This window comes from Glycine soja, chromosome 1 (genome assembly GCF_004193775.1).
Source record: "Glycine soja cultivar W05 chromosome 1, ASM419377v2, whole genome shotgun sequence".
Lineage (NCBI taxonomy): Eukaryota > Viridiplantae > Streptophyta > Magnoliopsida > Fabales > Fabaceae > Glycine > Glycine soja.
This window is the reverse complement of record NC_041002.1, coordinates 827,879-847,254: the sequence shown is the minus strand read 5'-3', so window position 1 is coordinate 847,254 and position 19,376 is coordinate 827,879. Positions and strand designations below refer to the sequence as shown.

Here is a 19,376-nt window from a genome sequence, read left to right as displayed (position 1 = left end):
AAATTTGGATATTCAAACCTTGTTTCAGACTAAAAAAAAATGACATTTTACTTATGTGAGGACAAAAAATGTTATAAAAACAAAAAAAACATACATTTTCAATTTTATAAGTGGAAAAAAACATTTTTAGCGATATCTAAATAACCCAAGGCGATTGTGGTAATCCTTAGATACTTACAGTCACAGGAACTACAGCATTCTACATTAAGACCTTCTCAAAAAGTTTGTTTTATTATATTTGGCATTGGGATTACATGCATAGCACATTTCATATTGGATTTGGGTCCGGACCCTTATATAACACTTATACCAGCCCGGATATACAATCTTTAATGCTGTGAGTTTTTATGTATATATAGCTGAATATAGTTGGACCAAAAAAGTTGGCCTCAAACCCATTTCATTTTAGATGGGCTTAAGCAATCATCAACCAAACTCACAAATTTGTACATGATAATAATAATTTACATTACCTAAGTTTGGATTTGATGGCTGGCAAGGTTGAAGAAGGCACCTCTCTTGTGCCTAAGTTGAGCATAGGTTCCTTGCTCCAGAACCTTGCCCTCAGACACATAAGCAATTGAATCAAGCTCTTTGATGGTGTTAAGCCTATGTGCCACAACAATGGTGGTTCTTCCTACCATAGTCCTATCAAGTGCTTCTTGCACAACTTGTTCTGATTGCACATCCAGGGCACTTGTTGCCTCATCAAGAAGTAGTATCTTTGGGTTGCGAATTATGGCCCTTGCAATTGCAATTCTCTGCTTTTGTCCTCCTGATAGCTGCACTCCCCTTTCTCCACATTCAGTTTCATATCCATCTTTCAGTGATCTACATAACCAGAAATCAAAATGCACTTCTTTAAACTCTTAGAAGTCTTCCAACTATACACACTCAATTTGTAATTCCACATTAGTTATAATGTCAGGCAGCCTTGTTTAAATCATATTACACATGTGGAGCATTTGAGTAACTAGCTTAATTAAACACTTAATAAATAAATTCTTATTATATGAGAGTTGATTCATGAACTTGTCCCAAAAACTAGTTAAAAATGACTCAGAAAGAGCTTATAACAATATTCAGAGTCATCTTTATAAACCCGTATAAGGTTCTTCAAACACCCTCTTATTAGAGATTGAACTTGTATTCTAACAACCAAAATTTCTGTGGTTTTTTGGTTTACACTGAGGAGTAAGGATATCCCCCAACCGACAATAAAACTAATTCTTTTAGATGTAGAGATCGAAGTGAGTATTATCTCTCCCAACAAAGTCTTTTATATACATGTAAAAATTGAACTCTGACAACATGCTTAGAGGATCCAATTGTCTACAAACCATGCTGAACTTTATTGGTTAAAAGTGTTCAAGGGGAAATTTTAACCTACAACCCTATTTCACAATACAACAACAATTCTGTTTTAACACATCTAGCATGGAGTCATGAATAGATATTGGTTCTTGATTTCAAAATCCAGTAAATCATCTTAATAGAGATGTCATGCATGAGAAAATGCCTAGTTACCAAGTTGAATATAAGCTTATTCATTTTTTTTCCACAAATTAATGTGAGTTGATGGTTAAAAACAAGTGAGCATATAGTATATATCAGGTTTTAAATATCGGTTTGTGACCGCAATTGGAACCGTATCGGCTGCATTTGTCCACAATATCAACAAATGCGACGAAATCGCAACGTGACCACGACCAATATCTAAAACCTAGTAAATATGTAAACAGAAAACTTACGATATGAACTCATGAGCATTGGCAGCTCTTGCAGCCTCAATTACTTCGTTCTCTGTTGCATCTTGCTTCCCAAACAAAATGTTGTCACGTATGCTGCCAGAATATATCACAGGTTCTTGGCTAACAAGTGCCATGTGCTGCCTGTACCAGTGAATGTCTAATTCCCTTATGTCTACATTGTCCACTTTAACTGAACCTCTCTCAACATCATAGAATCTTTGAATTAAGGCAATCACTGTTGATTTTCCACAGCCACTTCTTCCAACCAGCCCAACACTTTTTCCTGGCTTCACCTCCAAGCAAAACTTGCGCAAAATTGGGGTCCCTGCCCTGCTTGGATAAGCAAAATCAACATTCTTCAACTCTATTTTTCCACTCATCTTTTCCAACTTGATGCCGTTAGTGTTATCTCCAGCCTAACCAAAGAAACATGTTGATTCATTGGTTAAAGTTGTATCATATATATATCAATGATATACAAGCAGAGTTGTATTTATGACTTCAAATGTGCGGATAAGATTACTCAAAATATAGCATTATTTTTGTGAGTAAATCATTATTAGAAATGAGTTTAGTTTCCATACATTATCAGTGTAAAAATTCATATGCTATCAATCAATTAGAAATCATCTAAACATGACAATTAAAGTAATTATTATAAAAATTGGCATTCTTATCATATATAACAATCCATAATTAAATGTCAATCTATGTAGAAGTAAAAAATCCAAGCATTAACACTATCAATACGATCTAATTAAATTTAACTAAAACTATAACGGATTTCTCCTTTGCTTATGCATCATCAAATAGTACTACTCAAAACTTTTGCATTCATAAATGTTCATAACGTTCTATGTGGACTTAATACATAGGTTTAATGGGGGACATGACAAGATCAACTCAAGACTAAAATAACTAAAATTTACATTTTAGGTACACCAAAATTTTTTTTATTAGAATATTTTTAAAATAAAAAGACCTCATACATTAATAAAAAAAATCACATCTATTAGCAAAAAAGTCCAACTTATTTAAAGTAAAAAAATTCTTTTAAAATTTATTTAGGTCTCATTTATTGTTGGACCGATCCTGAGACATAAGAAAACAAAATGGTAGAGAATTTGAAGCTTACTAAATTTTATGCTACATGCACAACATGTAGAGCTACATACATACCTTGGGAATTAGCGATTTCCGGTCCAGAATTTCAAACACAGATGCTACTGCTGTTGAACTTTTGGCAAGGTCAGAAGTCATGCTTCCAGCATCAGCTATGACCTTGCCAGTGCTCACCAACACAAAAAATGTTTTGAACACATCCCCAGCTGATATTTCTCTGTTTTCCACCAAAGTACCACCATACCAGAAATCCAAAGCCCATGACATGAACGTAAGACACTGAGCAGAACCCATTCCTATGCCAGCTAGCCATGACTTCTTCCTCGCCTCCTTCCTCGGCGCCTCTTGCGCCTCATCAAATAGCCGTAGCACTTTTGTAATGCTCCCAAATGATGTCACAATTCTGTGATTATAAACTGCCTCCACTGCAATTTGTGTACTTTGATTCTGTGCCTTAACAAATTTTGTTGAGAGTGTAGAGAGCAACACTTTTCTTGTATAAAAGCAAAGGATTGTGAGTGGTTGCACTGCTATCATAACAAGAGCTAGCTTCCAAGCCACAGCAAGGCCTATGATCATTGCAATGATGACAGCAGAAGTGGTTTGAACTAATAAAGAGAGCCTGTCTGCTACAAGGGACTTAACCATGGAAGCCTCGTTGCTTAATCTTGAGCATAATGCTCCACTGGAGTTTTGTTCCTCATCAAACCAAGCAGTTTCAAAGGTTAAGATATTCTCCAGCATGCACAGTCTTATCCTTTTGGTTAACTTGGCTCCCATATAAGCAAAATTGTAGTGTTGCAACAGATTGAGGATGATTGAAGCAAGGGAAAGTGAACAGAAAATAAAAGAATAAGTCCTGATTCTGTGCCTCATTTCTTGATGGCTTTCAGCAAAAAAAGCAGAAATCATACCCCCAATGGTTAAAGCATATAAGGGTTGAACCGAGCCAAAGGCTATGGCTGAGAGGGTTCCAATTAGACCTTGTTTCCATTCAGGAGCATTCAGAGAAAGAAGCCTAGTGAAAGAAGGTGGAGGGTGAGAAACTTGAGATGGAGTGGCTTGATCATCAGGCAATGGTGACTTTGGAAATATGGCAGGGCTTGACCTGGCTGTGCTTGGTCTACCTGCACTGCTTCTTGCTGCAGAAAGAGCACCAAGTTCTTGATTTTGATCTTGGTCATCCATGCTCAATTGTGTCTGTAACTTTGCCAGTTTTGCATAGTGGCCATTTGGTCTGTTGATGAGTTCATGGTGTGTGCCTGTTTCAATGATGTGTCCACTATTAACAACTGCTATGAGGTCTGCATTTCGGATAGTTGATAGCTTGTGTGCAACAACCTGATCAAGTTCAGTAGTTGTTATAGAAGGGAGGTGCAAATAAACTTGGTTCAAGATTCACTCATTCATTGTGATAATTATACTAATGGTCTAATACTATATCAACATTGGAAGCATGTGTTATGTCTCTGAATAAAATTGATGAGTGAACTAAGTAGTTTATTTTAATGTATAGAATAGCATAATTTTGTTAATTTATTAGTGTCTATCAAATGGATGAATGCACTTACCAATGTAGTTCTCCCCATGGAGGCCTGATCGAGGGCATTCTGAACCAGTAATTCTGATTCAGAGTCAAGAGCACTAGTTGCTTCATCAAGTAGGAGAATTACAGGATTCTTTATGATGGCTCTTGCAATGGCTATTCGTTGCTTTTGTCCTCCTGAAAGAAGTGCCCCCCTTTCTCCAATCTAGTTTACAAAAGATCAGATTAGTAGCTGCATATTATAACTTTTATGTGTAGGGTTTTAAATATCGGTCCGCGATCGTGATTTGGACCACAACATCAAGATTTTTTAACTGTCTGCAACTACAATTGGGACTGTATCAGCAACATTTGTTTGCAATTTGCCACAATATCAGCAAACGTGACGAAACCACAACGCGACCCATATTTAAAATCTTATGTAGCTTAAGCATCTAAGGTGGTGCTAAAGTTATAGCTTAAGGTTGGAGCTTTTATCCTTCATAAAAGCTTCTAATTACAACATTTAATCTCATCCAAATACACTTAAGAGCAAATAATGAGATAATCATGTTTGGGTAAACTTTTTTTATAAATACTTAAAGAAGAAGAAAATAAAAAAAATACAATGAATTAAACTTCCTCTACAAGTTAAAATCATTTTATGTTATTCAACTCATATAGAAACATTCTCATTTAACTTTTCCAAAAGAAGGGGATGTATAAGTTAATTTTAACTTAGGAAAAAAGTTTAATTCACTTTTCTTTTTATTTTCTTTTCTTAGAAGCATTTATTGAAAAATTTATCTGGATTAAAATTATTTGATATTTGAGTGTGTGGAATTAAGCTAATCGGCTGCAAAGACTATCATTTTAAAGTTTACAAACAAAAATAAATATGATAACCATACATTCCTTGGTAGAGAATTGAGACTATGATTAAGTTTGGATAAATTTCTTCGTCAGCATTTATAAGAGAAGAAAGTAAGAAGATAAAATAAAATGAGTTTCTTCCGTGAGTTAAAATCAACTTATAAACCTATAGAGAAGCTTAACGTATTTTATTTGTCTATTTTCTTCATTGAGAAGTTTATCCAAACAAAATTATAAAATAAACTAATTTACCTTGGTTTCATAACCTTCAGGAAGCTGCCTTATGAAGTTGTGAGCATTGGCTGCTGAGGCAGCAGCAACTATTTCATCCATGGTAGCATCTGATTTCCCAAACATAATATTCTCCTTTATGGATGTCCCAAACATTGCATGTTCTTGACTCACAAGTCCCATTTTCCCTCTTATCCATTTCAACTGTAGACTTTTTATGTCTACACCATCAACCCTCACAACACCTTCATCAGCATCATAAAATCTTTGCACTAATGCTATTGCTGTGGACTTACCACTTCCACTTGCACCAACTAAAGCAACCGTTTTCCCTGCTTCCACTTGGAGATTGAAATCATTGAGCACAACCATATCTGGACGAGAAGGGTATGTGAATTTGACATGCTCAAAGTCTAGCCTGCCACTAATGCTCTCTAACACAAGCCCTTTTGTGTCTTCACCATCAATTAATGGTGTTCTGTCAATCATGTCAAATATTCGTGAAGCAGCAACAGATGCTTCAGTGAAGTACTTCAAATCAGGAAGTACCACTCCAAGAGATCTACATATATATTTACATGCATTCCAATAATTAGCAAAGGAAGAAAAAAAAAAGACCACATTGAAAAATATATTTATGAAGAACTACGAAATTAAGATTTTCTTGGTGCATATAATTGAAAATTGTTAAGGTAAAACCAATAAATTGAAATTTACCCGCTTCTAATTTTTCCTAAATTCAACAGTGAAAAATGAAAATATCAGTAAGCTATTTCCAGTATTCTAATCATATAATTTTGACTGATTTTTTGATAATATTGGTCAAACCAATATTGTAAAAAAGACTACTCTTGATTGCAAGAAACTCAAGCACCCTTACTACCAAATTTTGTTTATTTCTCTTTACAAGAGATCGATCTGTTGAAGGACTTTAATATGGAATATAAATAGTAAAAAACATAATGTGTAATAAAATTCAAATTGATGATCTTGACGAAAATGTAAGAATGTTATTATAATAAACTAAAAGCGGTCCAAACTAGCTATAAGAAACATGATTTAATAGAACTTTACTAAAAATTAGAATCGCTAATAAAAATAAACTAAAAGTTGCATATATACTCCTTGAATTCATTTATTTAGAGTTTAAAAGCTTATGGCCATATACGGAAGTTTTTTCTCTTAATCTTGCAGAAGTCTTCCTTCTTACCAACTAATTAATATCACAAATTCTTCAATTATTCATTAAATACTTCCTACTATTATCCTGTCTGATTTATTTTCATTGTTTGTTACAAAGTTGTTACAGCTTTAATAATATCAAATATTTAGCTATCCATATATGTCACGCTTCTATAACAACCTTGTCATTGAAAGCTATTTGAAATAGCTAGGACAGAGATTAATTGAAGAAATATCGAGATTAATTAAATATTTTTTTCCTTCTACAAGTTTACAACATTTTTTCACTGTGGTGTCCAACATGATAATCAGGTTCAAGCCAAAATAAATATAGTAACAGATGAAGTTCATCGCACAATTAATGCAACATCAACTAACTTTTAGTAATATCTTTGAAATCGAGTTATGTGAACAGTTTGGTGAGTAGAGAAGAGAGTTCACAACGTGGGAAGATAAACTACTTCAATAGTTAATACAGCATCTAAAACTGGAGGACTTAATTTCCTTTTCTAGGTACTAGTCTTGCTTTTCATCTAAAGCTTTAAGAGGTCACTTTTTCTTCTTTTTTTTTTGAAAGAAAGAGCATTTGAATTCCATTCATGGGAAGAAGCCCACTGCCTTCTTTACTGAAGATTGCCACTACTATGTCCTCAAATTAATTAAAATATTTGGCGCATTAGTGAAAGATAAAGACACCAAGACTTTTCTGAAGCGATTATCATAAAAGTTAGTTATATGGAATTAAACTAATTATTTTTAATTCCCTTCCCCTAAAGAGAACGATGGCAATGGCCGGCTATGACAAGTTGTCTACTAGATGTATGATTTAGAATGTAGTCTTAACTTTAGATTACTTATAGCTTTCTGGTGTCCCAAATTTTTTTAATTGGTTATCAAGATCCATTGATCTGCTACTATGTTATACATTGCATCAACCACAAATTGTACTAAATTAAATTTCATACCTGATTCAAAGATATGATTGGAGATGAATAAACCTTGAATTTTGTTACTGGTTGTGGATTCATGTGTCAAATCTCTTATGCTGATCTTGGTGGATTCTTGTATTAAATCTTCTGTATGCTGATCTTTGGCATGCCTTATGCTAAGGTTAAGCACTTAAGCTCTTTTATTTAAGTAATAAATTTTATTTCTTAACAAAAAAAAAACTTGAATTATTTAGTATCTGAAATTATAAATTTATAAGTATGTATCATTTTAATATTATACTTTAATTTATAATTTGTTAGTTTTATAAAACACAATAATTCACTTTAATTTCATCAATAAAATATATGATAGACATTCACCTTAGTTTTTATGAAGTGAGACACTTTAATTTAATGGATTAATAAAGTTAGAAGTGTATATATTTCGATAACGAAAAGCCTTAAACATTTAATTAATAATTATTTTTTTCTCTATCTTTCTTTTCTTATCACATTATATCAATCAAATCAATTACTTGTTTTTTTTTTTTCTCTTAAAGGTGTATATAACTCAAGCGTCATCTAAGAAACATTTTTCTAAAGTTAATTAGGATTGGAAATTAAAGTTGAATGAGAGAAAGGAAAAAGTTGCTTACAGTCCACACATTATGAAGGAAATGCCTGATGCATAGATCCTTCCACCGCTTTCACCTTTGTACATAACCAAACGGCTTCCATACCAAGCAAGAAAAGCCCATATTGCAAAAGATAGACCTGTGCTTCCCACTGCAATGCCCTTTGCTATGCCTTGCTTGATTCCAAGCCTTGAAGTTCTACACAATATGTCTGAATATCTCCCTATTATTCTCTTCTCCGCAGTGAATGAATAAACGGTTTTGATGGAGCTAAGTGCCTGTTCTACTATGCTGTTTGCTTTGCCATATTCTTTCACTGTGGACTTTGACAAATAGATAAGGTATTTCCCATATATCATTCCAGGGATTATGAGCAAAAGCAGCGTTGGAAATGCTACTAATGCCAACCTCCAAGAGAAGTACGTGGCAAACGCAACCCCAGAGATGAATGATGATGAGTGCATTAAAAATAGGGGCACCTGAAGAGAAGCCAAAACCAAAGTAGAAATTACTCCCTCCCCCAAAATAATATAGTCGTGTTACATTGAAAGTAAAAAATTAATCGATCAAGAAAAGATAATAAATAAATAAAAGCGATTGAATATTAATTTTACAAAATTAATCTTATATTATCATTAATTTATTTACATATTTTATTGTTCATCATTAACATTATAAAAATATAAATAAAAAATGATTAATTTTGTATTAAAAAATTAAAATGATAATTATTTTAGGATAATTTTTTTACAAGACAATTATAATAGGATAGAAGGAATAAAGAATATGAGAAGATAATTAATGACTAATATATAAGACTTTGGTTGGATAAATTTTTGCATAAATATTTATAGAAGAAAAAAATAAATATTTACAATACACTAAAATTAATATATACATAAATTAACAGGGTCTTTCGAGGATTAATGTGACATGGAGTGCATAAAATAAAAATGAAAGAGAAGTTTAAAAGAAAAGTGAAGTAAAGAAACTAACCTTTTCACTTAGAACTTCTTGGATGAGAGAAGTGTCCGTTGATATGCTATTAATGATTTCAGAAGTGGTTGCTTCTTGTGAATCGAAAAACCCTACTTCTTGTCTTAGGACAGCTTCCAAGTACTTGTAACGAATTTTCAGTACCTGCCTCTCACTTGTCTTGCTCCAGCAATACCCTTCTGCAATTAAGCATCAATTATTGATCAATAAGCTAGTATCCGAAGTACGTGTTGATTTTTTAGAAGTTCCTATTTATCTATATATGGTTTGGCTTCTTTTTCAAGATCAAATCTTTGAGAAAATTTTAAGCCAAAACTGACAAGTTATTTGATTGATATGATGTAGATGACTAATATATTTTGTGGGTTAATGTAATTCCAAATTTCTGTGTATGAAACTCTACTTTTTAGGGTTTCATTCATAATACAATAATTACCAAACTTTTCTGCCAAATTTATAAACATGTTAAAATTGAGGGTGCCTCCAACCTAGCTAGGTGCACGGCTGAGTAATGCCTACTACAGTTAGATAGATGCCATAGCCAAATGTTGGTTTGTTTGTTATTAAAACGTTTCACACCTTTTTCCTCAAAAAGTAAAGCAAAAGAGGGTTTGAATTTGGATTACCCATGAAGGCCACCACCATTGCTGCTAATCCCAAGTAGACAAAATATAAGCTGCACTGTAAATAATAAATAAAATGAAAAACGAGATAAATTATTATTGGTAGTTTGTTAGAGCATGTATTTACATGAGAGTTGATTAATAGGTTGCTTATAAAAAAAATTATTTTTATATGTTATATATGATTTTGAATCGTTTAAAATCAGAGAAAGTTACTTATATAAAAAAATTGAATGAATTACTTGAAATTGAAGTAAGATAAGATGAATTACTTATATAAAAATCATTAGATGTTATTAGAGCCTAAAAAGTGGACCAATATAAGAATTTAATGAGTCAACGTTAACTTACCTTTTCAACCTCAGCCATGTAAGTCTTGGTACTTTGTAGGTTATTACTGTAACCTAAGCTGTTCATGATACGGCTAGCAAAGAGCAACAAAACATTTGTGGACATGCCATCTCCTATTGCTCCCACAGCACCCATTAACATGAGCACAACATCAATCCAATCAGCATATCTCAAAATAGTTGCTATGGAAGCTCTCTCTTTTCTTTCCATCTCTAACTTACGTGTCTCAGCCTCATCCATTTTTGGAGAACCCATTTTGCTATAGATACCTTCAGGACCTTCTTAGGTTATCAAATATAAGCAAACAAAGAAGAGAGAGAGAGAGAGAGAGAGAGGTGAAACTGTGTGTTGTAGGGGCACATCACAATGAGATGATTTTGATTTCAAAAGTGTGCTTATATAAGTGTGAAGAGTGAAGGGTGAACACTATGCATCTCTGTCAAGACTCGAAAAGAGTGATGAGGGAGGCATATTAATTCCTTTGGAAGCACACACAATGAATATATATATATATATATATATATATATATATATATATATATATATATCATGATCATAGGCTTTTTGTGTGTGATTGTGATTTGTGGGGTTGTTAAAGATGATTTTGTGCTTCTCGTTTCATTTGTTTGTATGTTTGTTTTTTCAATTCTTTAATTAATCTTTAAAATCCAATGAGGTCTTAATTAGATAGTCCAAATTTTGTCGAGTTTTGGGGAAAGATGATATGACACAGGTCCAATTTGCCATCATACCACTCGCTCCCTTTTCTTTCTATTTATTATATTGTTTAATTAGTACTCTAATTTGAGGTCACGTTCGCTATATATTGTCGGTCTATTGCCATTTGCTAGCTTTTTTATTTTGTAAATGAATGGCCACTTCAAGTTATTGTAATGTCCCTTCCCGTGAAGGGAGCTTAAATTTTTGTGGATCCATTTTCTCTCGGGTCTATCAAATGTCATATTAATTTGTTAATGAATCATGATTATTTAATAATCTTTTACATGTATGTATATAAGTGAGAAGATAGAAATAAAAAAAAAACTACAAATATAATAGATTTGTTTTTTCATTAAAAAAACATGAATGCTTTACAAGAAACAATTTTTTTGAGATGGGAATAATTATTCTGAGAAGCAATATTCTCTCTCCAAAGGGTACATAATAAATATATAGATAAGATTATGAGAAAGAACAGGAAAGATAAAAAAAAAATGTAAGATAAAAATAAAAATTACGATCTGAAAAAATCATAAGTATTTATTAATAATCAATGTTCTTTACTTTATATATATATATATATATATATATATAATCTTTCTTTCTCTTCTTTTGTTCAATCGAGGGTGCTAGAAAATATCTTTTATTTAAAGAAAGAAAATATTTTAATTAAAAATATAATCAATTCTTTTGATTCATTAGTTAATTGTCGCACACTGTACTTAAGATCTAAAACACTGACTTGTGTCCCCTTAATATAGTCAGCTCATAGTTAAGATCTTTAATTATGACTTTGTCTTTAATGATCTCTATATTTAATGTGAATATATATAATATGGTCATGTTCAGTAAAAATAGTTTTATTTTTCATACTCTAGTAAAAATAATTGGTATATAATAACCTATTAAAAATATTTTTTAGTTGGAAATGGAATGTGAATTTAAATTTATAAATTAATAGTGCGCTTTAAAATTAATTGTTAAAATAAATTGAACTCATCTAATAAAATATAGGATTGGAACTTTTAAATTTTGAATTTGAATTAGATTTAGTCTTTTTAATTATTTTGAGTATAGTTCGATCAAGGCTTAGCTTGCATAATACTGAAATAACTATCAAATTAACTAATTTAACAATTTTCTTTTATGTATTAAATTAGAGTAAATTATTAATTGCAAGTGTTGGTTGGAGTAAAATTTGGTCTAAGAGACTCAATTTCCTTAAACATGTTAAAATGAAAAAAAAAATTATTCATGAAAATTAAAAATAATATCAAATAATTTATAATAATTAACACATTTTATTCAATAAATTATACCATTCACATATGATATTGGATTTGATCATGAGATTTAATATTCTATAAAAACTGAAGTCATCAATTTGAGCCTAGCTCGACCGATTCCCCAGAACATATTGTAATTTGTCCTGTCCTATTAGCAAGCTCGCCATGACTCGTGCTCCTTTACCTATACATATTCTTGACAGTGGTTTTCATTAATACACTTTCAGCATTTGCATTCTTCAAAATATAATTTATCCTTAACACACAAGTTGTACATTACATGACAGAGTACAATGAAAACTATAAACTTATATCTTCTTGCAAAATATCCTTGTTACTTTATTGAAATACAATAATGTAAATCTCTATATATTTCTTAGAATTTTGCATATTAAACATATTTAATTTATTTGGGAACAAGAGCTAATGTATTGAAAAATAAAAATTCCTCTAAATATGCTTTTTTAAAATTGTCCCGAGGAAAAAAACAGTATTGAGAAAAAGAATCTTAAAGTAATTAATTTTCGTTAATATAATTATTATTTAACGATTATATATATATATATATATATATATATATATATATATATATATTCATAAATAAAATATGTAGTTTCTGTATATCTACTACCAGTATAGATTCATAATATTTGTACCAATAATTCAATTTTTATTAAATAAAAGCCATATCGATCGAAGACAAACAGTACAAAACTCATGAGAATTCAATGAAATGCAAACAAAACTCTCATGGGAATTTTTGTGTTGTGTCATTATTTATGTCTCGTTTTATTTTTAACAAATTGAAGAGAGAAAAAAAAATAGAATCAACAAATAACTACATGTGCTACAATGAAGAAAGGTGCTCATATAAGACAACTTTGTCAGAGGGTATACATCTCACACTAGATTACGAAAACTAAAAAAGTAGCCCCCAGGAAAGATGAAATAAAATATGGCCACCAACATTGTTAATTTATGATATTTAAGAATAGAATCTCGCAATTGCATTTGTGTTTCTCGGAAGATATCTTCACACAGCATATTCCACTTTTCCTCCATAAGTGAGCTGCCATACCTAACTTGCCTTCAACAGACCAAATTCCATAATAATTGCAACATATTTGTAGCTGTATGTTTTGGACCTCTTTTTTCTCACTCTAATACACATCAAAAGAAAATAGAAAATGTGTTGGTAGATCCTTATTTAAGTTTTGAAGTATAATAATATCTACTTTTGCTTTTATCCTTAGCAACCATTTTAAATTATGCTAGAAAACCTTAGCCCTGCATTATCTGGACTTGTCTGTCTATAATTAGAATTCTAACAATGATTTGAAAGTAATATATTATTTTTGGAGATGTGATGTAATCAGCATGAGATACGTATTTTAGCATATATATCTCTCATCTAAAGATGGCACATGTTCAACATTAGCTATCTTGAATATATATGTTTATAATATATATGCTCGCTTTTAACACTTCAATATTCCCCATTTTCAGCTAGAGCCTAGATATGTTTTTCCTTTGATAAATTCTATATCGAAATTCTTTCATAAAATATTTATTATTTTGACTCTTTCCCATACTTTTATAACTCATGTCTCTTCCGTTGCTTTATGAATATAACTCTCCTGAAGTCTTCTTTTCTTCTTTAATTCAATGCGTAGTACTAAATCATTCTCTTGGTGTTGATCAAAGAACTAAACCACTTTATTCCTTTTTTTTTTTCTGAGCATATATATTAATATCAGTTTTCTTTTTGACAACAATCTCATCTCAATCTTTTCTTTTTTTCTAATTTGTACTCTTTTTCCTCTCATTATAATTTTCGTATAACAAAAATTGTCTCAATGTAACAAAAATTCATCATATATATATATATATATATATTATAAAATTTAGAAATGAATTAATTATAAAGTAACGTTAATTTTATATATTATTGCTTTCTTTTATCTATTTATTATTATTATTATTATATATATATATAACTTAAGATGATTATTATTTTGAGATAAAGAAAGTATAATTTATTAATTTATATTATGATAATCCTTGCGTCATCAGAAACTCAACCGTAGAGTACTGTAAAGATATTCATTGTAGTATTAATTTTTCTATGATAACCAGTATTATATACTTTTTTCAGTTCTTTTATAAGAAATAAGTTGTAGTACAGTTTTCCTTATATTTAAATTTCTTAATTATTTATCCTTAGATCTGCTTTTCCAAATGCAATATAAGATAAATTAATTAATTTCCATCATATTAAAAACACTAAACATAGAAAAATAAGATTATATTACAATATATGAAATCAAGGTACATTAAAGTAAAACATATGAAGATAATTCTTTCGTACTCTCCTCTCACTCCCTTAATACTGTAATGACATTTTTCAAATTCTGTTACTGCACCACCTTGTAGAAGTACTCAACAATCCTTCTCTAATGGAATCAACTACCACGTGTTATATATATATATATGTAAAAAAAAACATAGTATTATTTTAGGAGGGGTTGCTTGTTTTGGGATTATATTTTAGTGGGGGTGATCTAATTTGCTGTTTTATTACTCCCTTCAGGTGCTGTATGTGTAATAATAATATGTCTGCTTGTACTCATTTTTATTTTGGTCTTCTTGGCACACCTTCTGTTATCTTTTGGTCTCTTTCATTAAAATAAATTTCTTTTGCCTATATAGAAAAATATAAAAATGAATAAATATAATTTGATATACTAACATGGAAATTCTCGAAATAAATACCGCTACATACTTAAATTTGAAGAATGCCTGCGTCATCATTTGGATATGCCCAGAAATTAGTTTTACTTGAGGAAAAAATACTAATTGACATTAATTTCAAGGCTATCCTGTTCATATTTATTTCCTAAATTCCGGTACATGCACGTGCAACTTAATTAGGTTCTGAGCTCAATGCATGCACTTCAAACTGTTGTTAATACTCTTTTTCTTTTAGATTATATGATGTTTAGGGTTGTGGAATAAGTATTAAGAAATATAATTAATTTGTTAAATTTTAAAAAAATATTAGGTAATTTTTTAATATTATTAGATACTAGAATAATAAAATAATATTTCGCAACTTAAATAAAAGATAAAAAAAATAAGAATTGACATAATATTTTAATGTGAAAAATCTTTAATAGATAAAGGAAAAACCACGAATAACATCAGAGAAATAATTTCATTAAGTGCAATTACACATAAAAAAAGAAAGAACAATTACACATTTTCTCTTCTAATAGAACCCTCACTTAAAGAACTCTCTCACACTGAGATACTACTGAGATGGGATACATCAAATGGGCAAAATTGCTTACTATTTATAGGCAAGGATGCATTAAATGCCATGCAACAATTTCTACTCTTCCAACCAAATTTTGCAGGCCTATGCACGTAGAGGTAAGAAAAATTCATCCTCACTTTTGACATAAGTCCTCGGCTCCACAAATATATTATTTATTTTTTTAATTAATAGTTCATTTATTCTTTTTATATATTATTCCTATTAAATATTAATTAAAAATAATCTTAAAAAATATTTAATACAATATTGATTTATTAAACGGCATATATTTTGGAATATATTTTTCTCCTCTAAAACATCATATAATCTCAAATGAGTCAACATCATTTCTTCTTTTTGTGAGAGACTTTACCTAGTATTTGAGACTTAGGGACTTCCAAACTGCAATAGAGAACGTACCAATAGAGAATTACTACTTTCTCCCTTGGAATCAATTTAAGTAGTTTACTTGAAAGACATGATTTGTGTGCATTGAGGAAACATAATTGATATCTCACAATGCGTTTTTTTTTCCTTCTAATTTTAACTCCTCTTTTTCTCCTATGAAAAATTTACTATGAATCTCCCCTTGAGAAAAAAAAAAATGAATATTTTGTGTCTTTGGAGATACGTTCAGTACGTATGATGAGGAAACTAAATTATTTAAGGATAATCCCTCACGAAGCAACCTTTATGTGATAAGGTTAGCCATACACCCTTTTTGATTCATCCTCGTCATTATGACTAATCACAATTATATTTTAAATCTAGATCTTTTCTTTTCATTCTATATATATGGGCTGAATTTTCTAAGTGGCATTTCCTTTCCATTGCATGTACTTTTTGGGTGAAGCATGGTTTCAGCATGTTTACTTGATCGATCAGCGTCTCACAAATTATTACAAATTAAAAACTAACTAAAGCTTTATAAATTAAGATGGAGGAGGAAGAAGAAAGTGGAAGCAGAGGTGATATTTAAGCGTTTATTAATTTGGCTTGAGGATTAATGACTTGTTACATCAGCTCCGCATTAAGCAGGATTGAACAGGGAATGAAAATAAAGTAAACGGGGAAAGTTGAAAAAATATTTTTATTTTTTAAGTATAAATAATAATTGTAAAAAGATCATTTTATTTTTTATTTATAAACATTTATACCAGAATATTATATGTTATATTATAATATTTTTATTAATGTCTCCATATCTACTTTATAAATATATATTAAATAAAAAAGTAAATGCATTTATATTATCTTTAAAATATTAAAATTTACTTTTTTTTTATCAAATATAAGTATGAAGATATTATTGAAAACTTCAAAAATTATTATTTTTAAGTATATGAAATGACTGTTATCATGTTTAATTGACAAAAAATTTGTGAATGCATGATTCCTATCATTATTGTTATCATCTATAACTACTTACAGTTAAAAATTGTTCGCACAAATTGTTTGTCACTTGGATTCCTTAATTAAGATTTCTGGAATTTGATTTTTGGTTTGGACATAAAATGAAGTCTTATATACTTCTGGTTTTAAAAATAAAAATAAAAATAAAAAAACTATACTGATTACAGCAAAGCGAAGGGTATCCGAATTTCAGAAACATATTACTCTACAAATAAACAATGCAGTGATAGTCTGCGATGACGAGATGACCTGACAAATTAAAAATTGTTAAGATGCTGAACATTTGTACCAAAAAACTATTAAATAATAACAGTAAATAGTTAGATTTAATTTTGTTTGCAAAAATTTCATGTAAGGAAAATGAAATTTTAATATAAATACTATAAATCTATATTTATAATGTGCCTGTTCTAAATCTTTTTATAGAGTTATCACTTCCATTTCTTTCAAATAAAACAATTCTAACCTTATTTTATTTTCAACTATTTTCTTTTATCCTATTTCGCTTTTCTGTATTTCTTTCCGCAGGCGAAACATACTCTTAACTCATTAGTTCTCCTCCTCCTCCTATAGGATGAGTTTGATAGATAAAAAATAGTGTGGAAAGAAAAAAAAATTAAAAAATTAATTTTAAATCTCAAACCTCTATTATTCTACTTGAATTTAAATATATCTTCTTCTTTATTCTTTCCTCCTCTTTCCACCCAACCAAACTCTATCAACTATCAATGATCCGGTATTTTCGCCTTAAATGTAGCCAGATATGTAAAGACTTTGTTTTGTTAGGCTAGGTTAGGTTCGCAATAGCTTATCAAAGGTTATGCAAACTTTTTGCTTAATTTGTAGAGTACTATTTGGAGAGAAAAAAATCCCTACAAAGTCTAGAATTTTCAAGTAAAAGTGAACTTTTACTTGGTCACGTAGCTATATAGATTGGTCCACCACATGACACAGGTAAATTTATTTTGGTTTAGTGTTATTTTTTAGGTTTAAAAGTCCACGTGAAACGTGTTGTTTGTTGAGAATGGTTACATGCCTAACTAGGCTGAATGCACGCCTGTTAGAGATTTAAATAATGGGATAATGTGTGAGTTGGAAGAAGTGATTAAGCATTTGGAGTTAAGTAGTTAACTCTCATTCTTCTTATGAACGCGGGTTGGATTCCTTTGATGTTATTAAAATCTTGCTTGATAGAAAATTATTTTTCATACGATCTTCGATTCTAACACTCAAGGATCAATATTGAGTAGCTGAGACTGGATAAAATGATTGTAACTTATGCAAATATATGTAATTAATTAATAATCTTTTAGATAAGAAGTGTCTTCTCATTTTACCACACTTTGTTCAGAGAGGGAGAGAGATTTAAATAATGAACAAATGTGGCCAAATTTAATCTTGGTTTCCAAGCAAGTGTCATGCAAGAGAAAGATAATCCAATATGTTGTGACTCCAAATAGGATAGGGAGACTTTTCCATATTCCAAGTACTAAGATTCTGAGTAGGTCTATTGGTAATTAAATACTCATTATAGCTACGAGCCCAATGATAATGACTCGATATTTTAAACGCCACGTGATCAAATTACTAAAATATGGTTAAAATCATATTCTGCATGCCTTCTTTTGGGTGCCTTTAATTTGACTATACAATAGTATATGGATGATGGATTTTGTGATTCTTAACACTCTCTCTCCAACAAAAGAAAACGTTTTTTGTTACTAGTATTTGTCAATTAATAAGTTTCCTTGAAAAAATGGTACTTACTGTTTTATTTTAAAATCAGGCAACATAAGAGTAGTGCCACCGTACCACCACAACCCATTATATATGGTGCATATGATGTGGACTTATTTATAGTTTAAAATGTCAGAGTGGAATTTTGATTAGTTTGTAGATCATACCCACTACAATTCCTATGCTCTGGTTTTGATTACATTTTATGTTCCCAACTATTTAAGGTGTCATGATAATAACAATTCAAAAGCAATGTTTAATTAGATGATTTTTTGTTCACCCCTAGCCGTATATATATGGTTTTACACACACGGACAAAACATGCATCCCCATTATATGGAGACATGTTCAATGCGTTAGAGAGAAGATTTAGAGTTCTACTTCATTTTTAATAGTGTAGTATATTTTGTCACGAGGCAAACAAAGATTATAGAGCATCAATGTGGACTAATTTTGTAATTGAAGGGAGTGCTCAGTGGAGCAGGTAAACAGAATGGAAGCAAGAGGGGTCACACGATCGTCAGGGCTAATTCAATTTGTCCATACTACTTTCTATGGTTGGCTAGATTTCTTTAATTTACAATGAACTTTCCATTTAAGGATATATAATAACAATCAGATGAGTTGTTTTCCCCTTACAAAATTTCGGCCTGCATAACAAGTGTATTGAAAGTAATGTTTTTAAA

General features: G+C 30.5%; 1 protein-coding gene across 1 annotated transcript; it reads right to left on the bottom strand.

Annotated features, from left to right (window-relative positions):
- Positions 1–204: 204 nt before the first annotated feature.
- LOC114407730 (putative ABC transporter B family member 8) lies at positions 205–10,692 on the bottom strand. The gene is made up of 9 exons (XM_028370948.1): positions 10,219–10,692; positions 9,871–9,925; positions 9,245–9,423; positions 8,270–8,727; positions 5,524–6,064; positions 4,445–4,624; positions 2,931–4,214; positions 1,752–2,167; positions 205–831 (listed from the first exon to the last, which is right to left on the bottom strand). The coding sequence occupies exons 1-9, from the start codon at positions 10,471–10,473 to the stop codon at positions 474–476; spliced, it is 3,726 nt and encodes a 1,241-aa protein (XP_028226749.1). The 5' UTR covers positions 10,474–10,692; the 3' UTR covers positions 205–473.
- Positions 10,693–19,376: the final 8,684 nt, after the last annotated feature.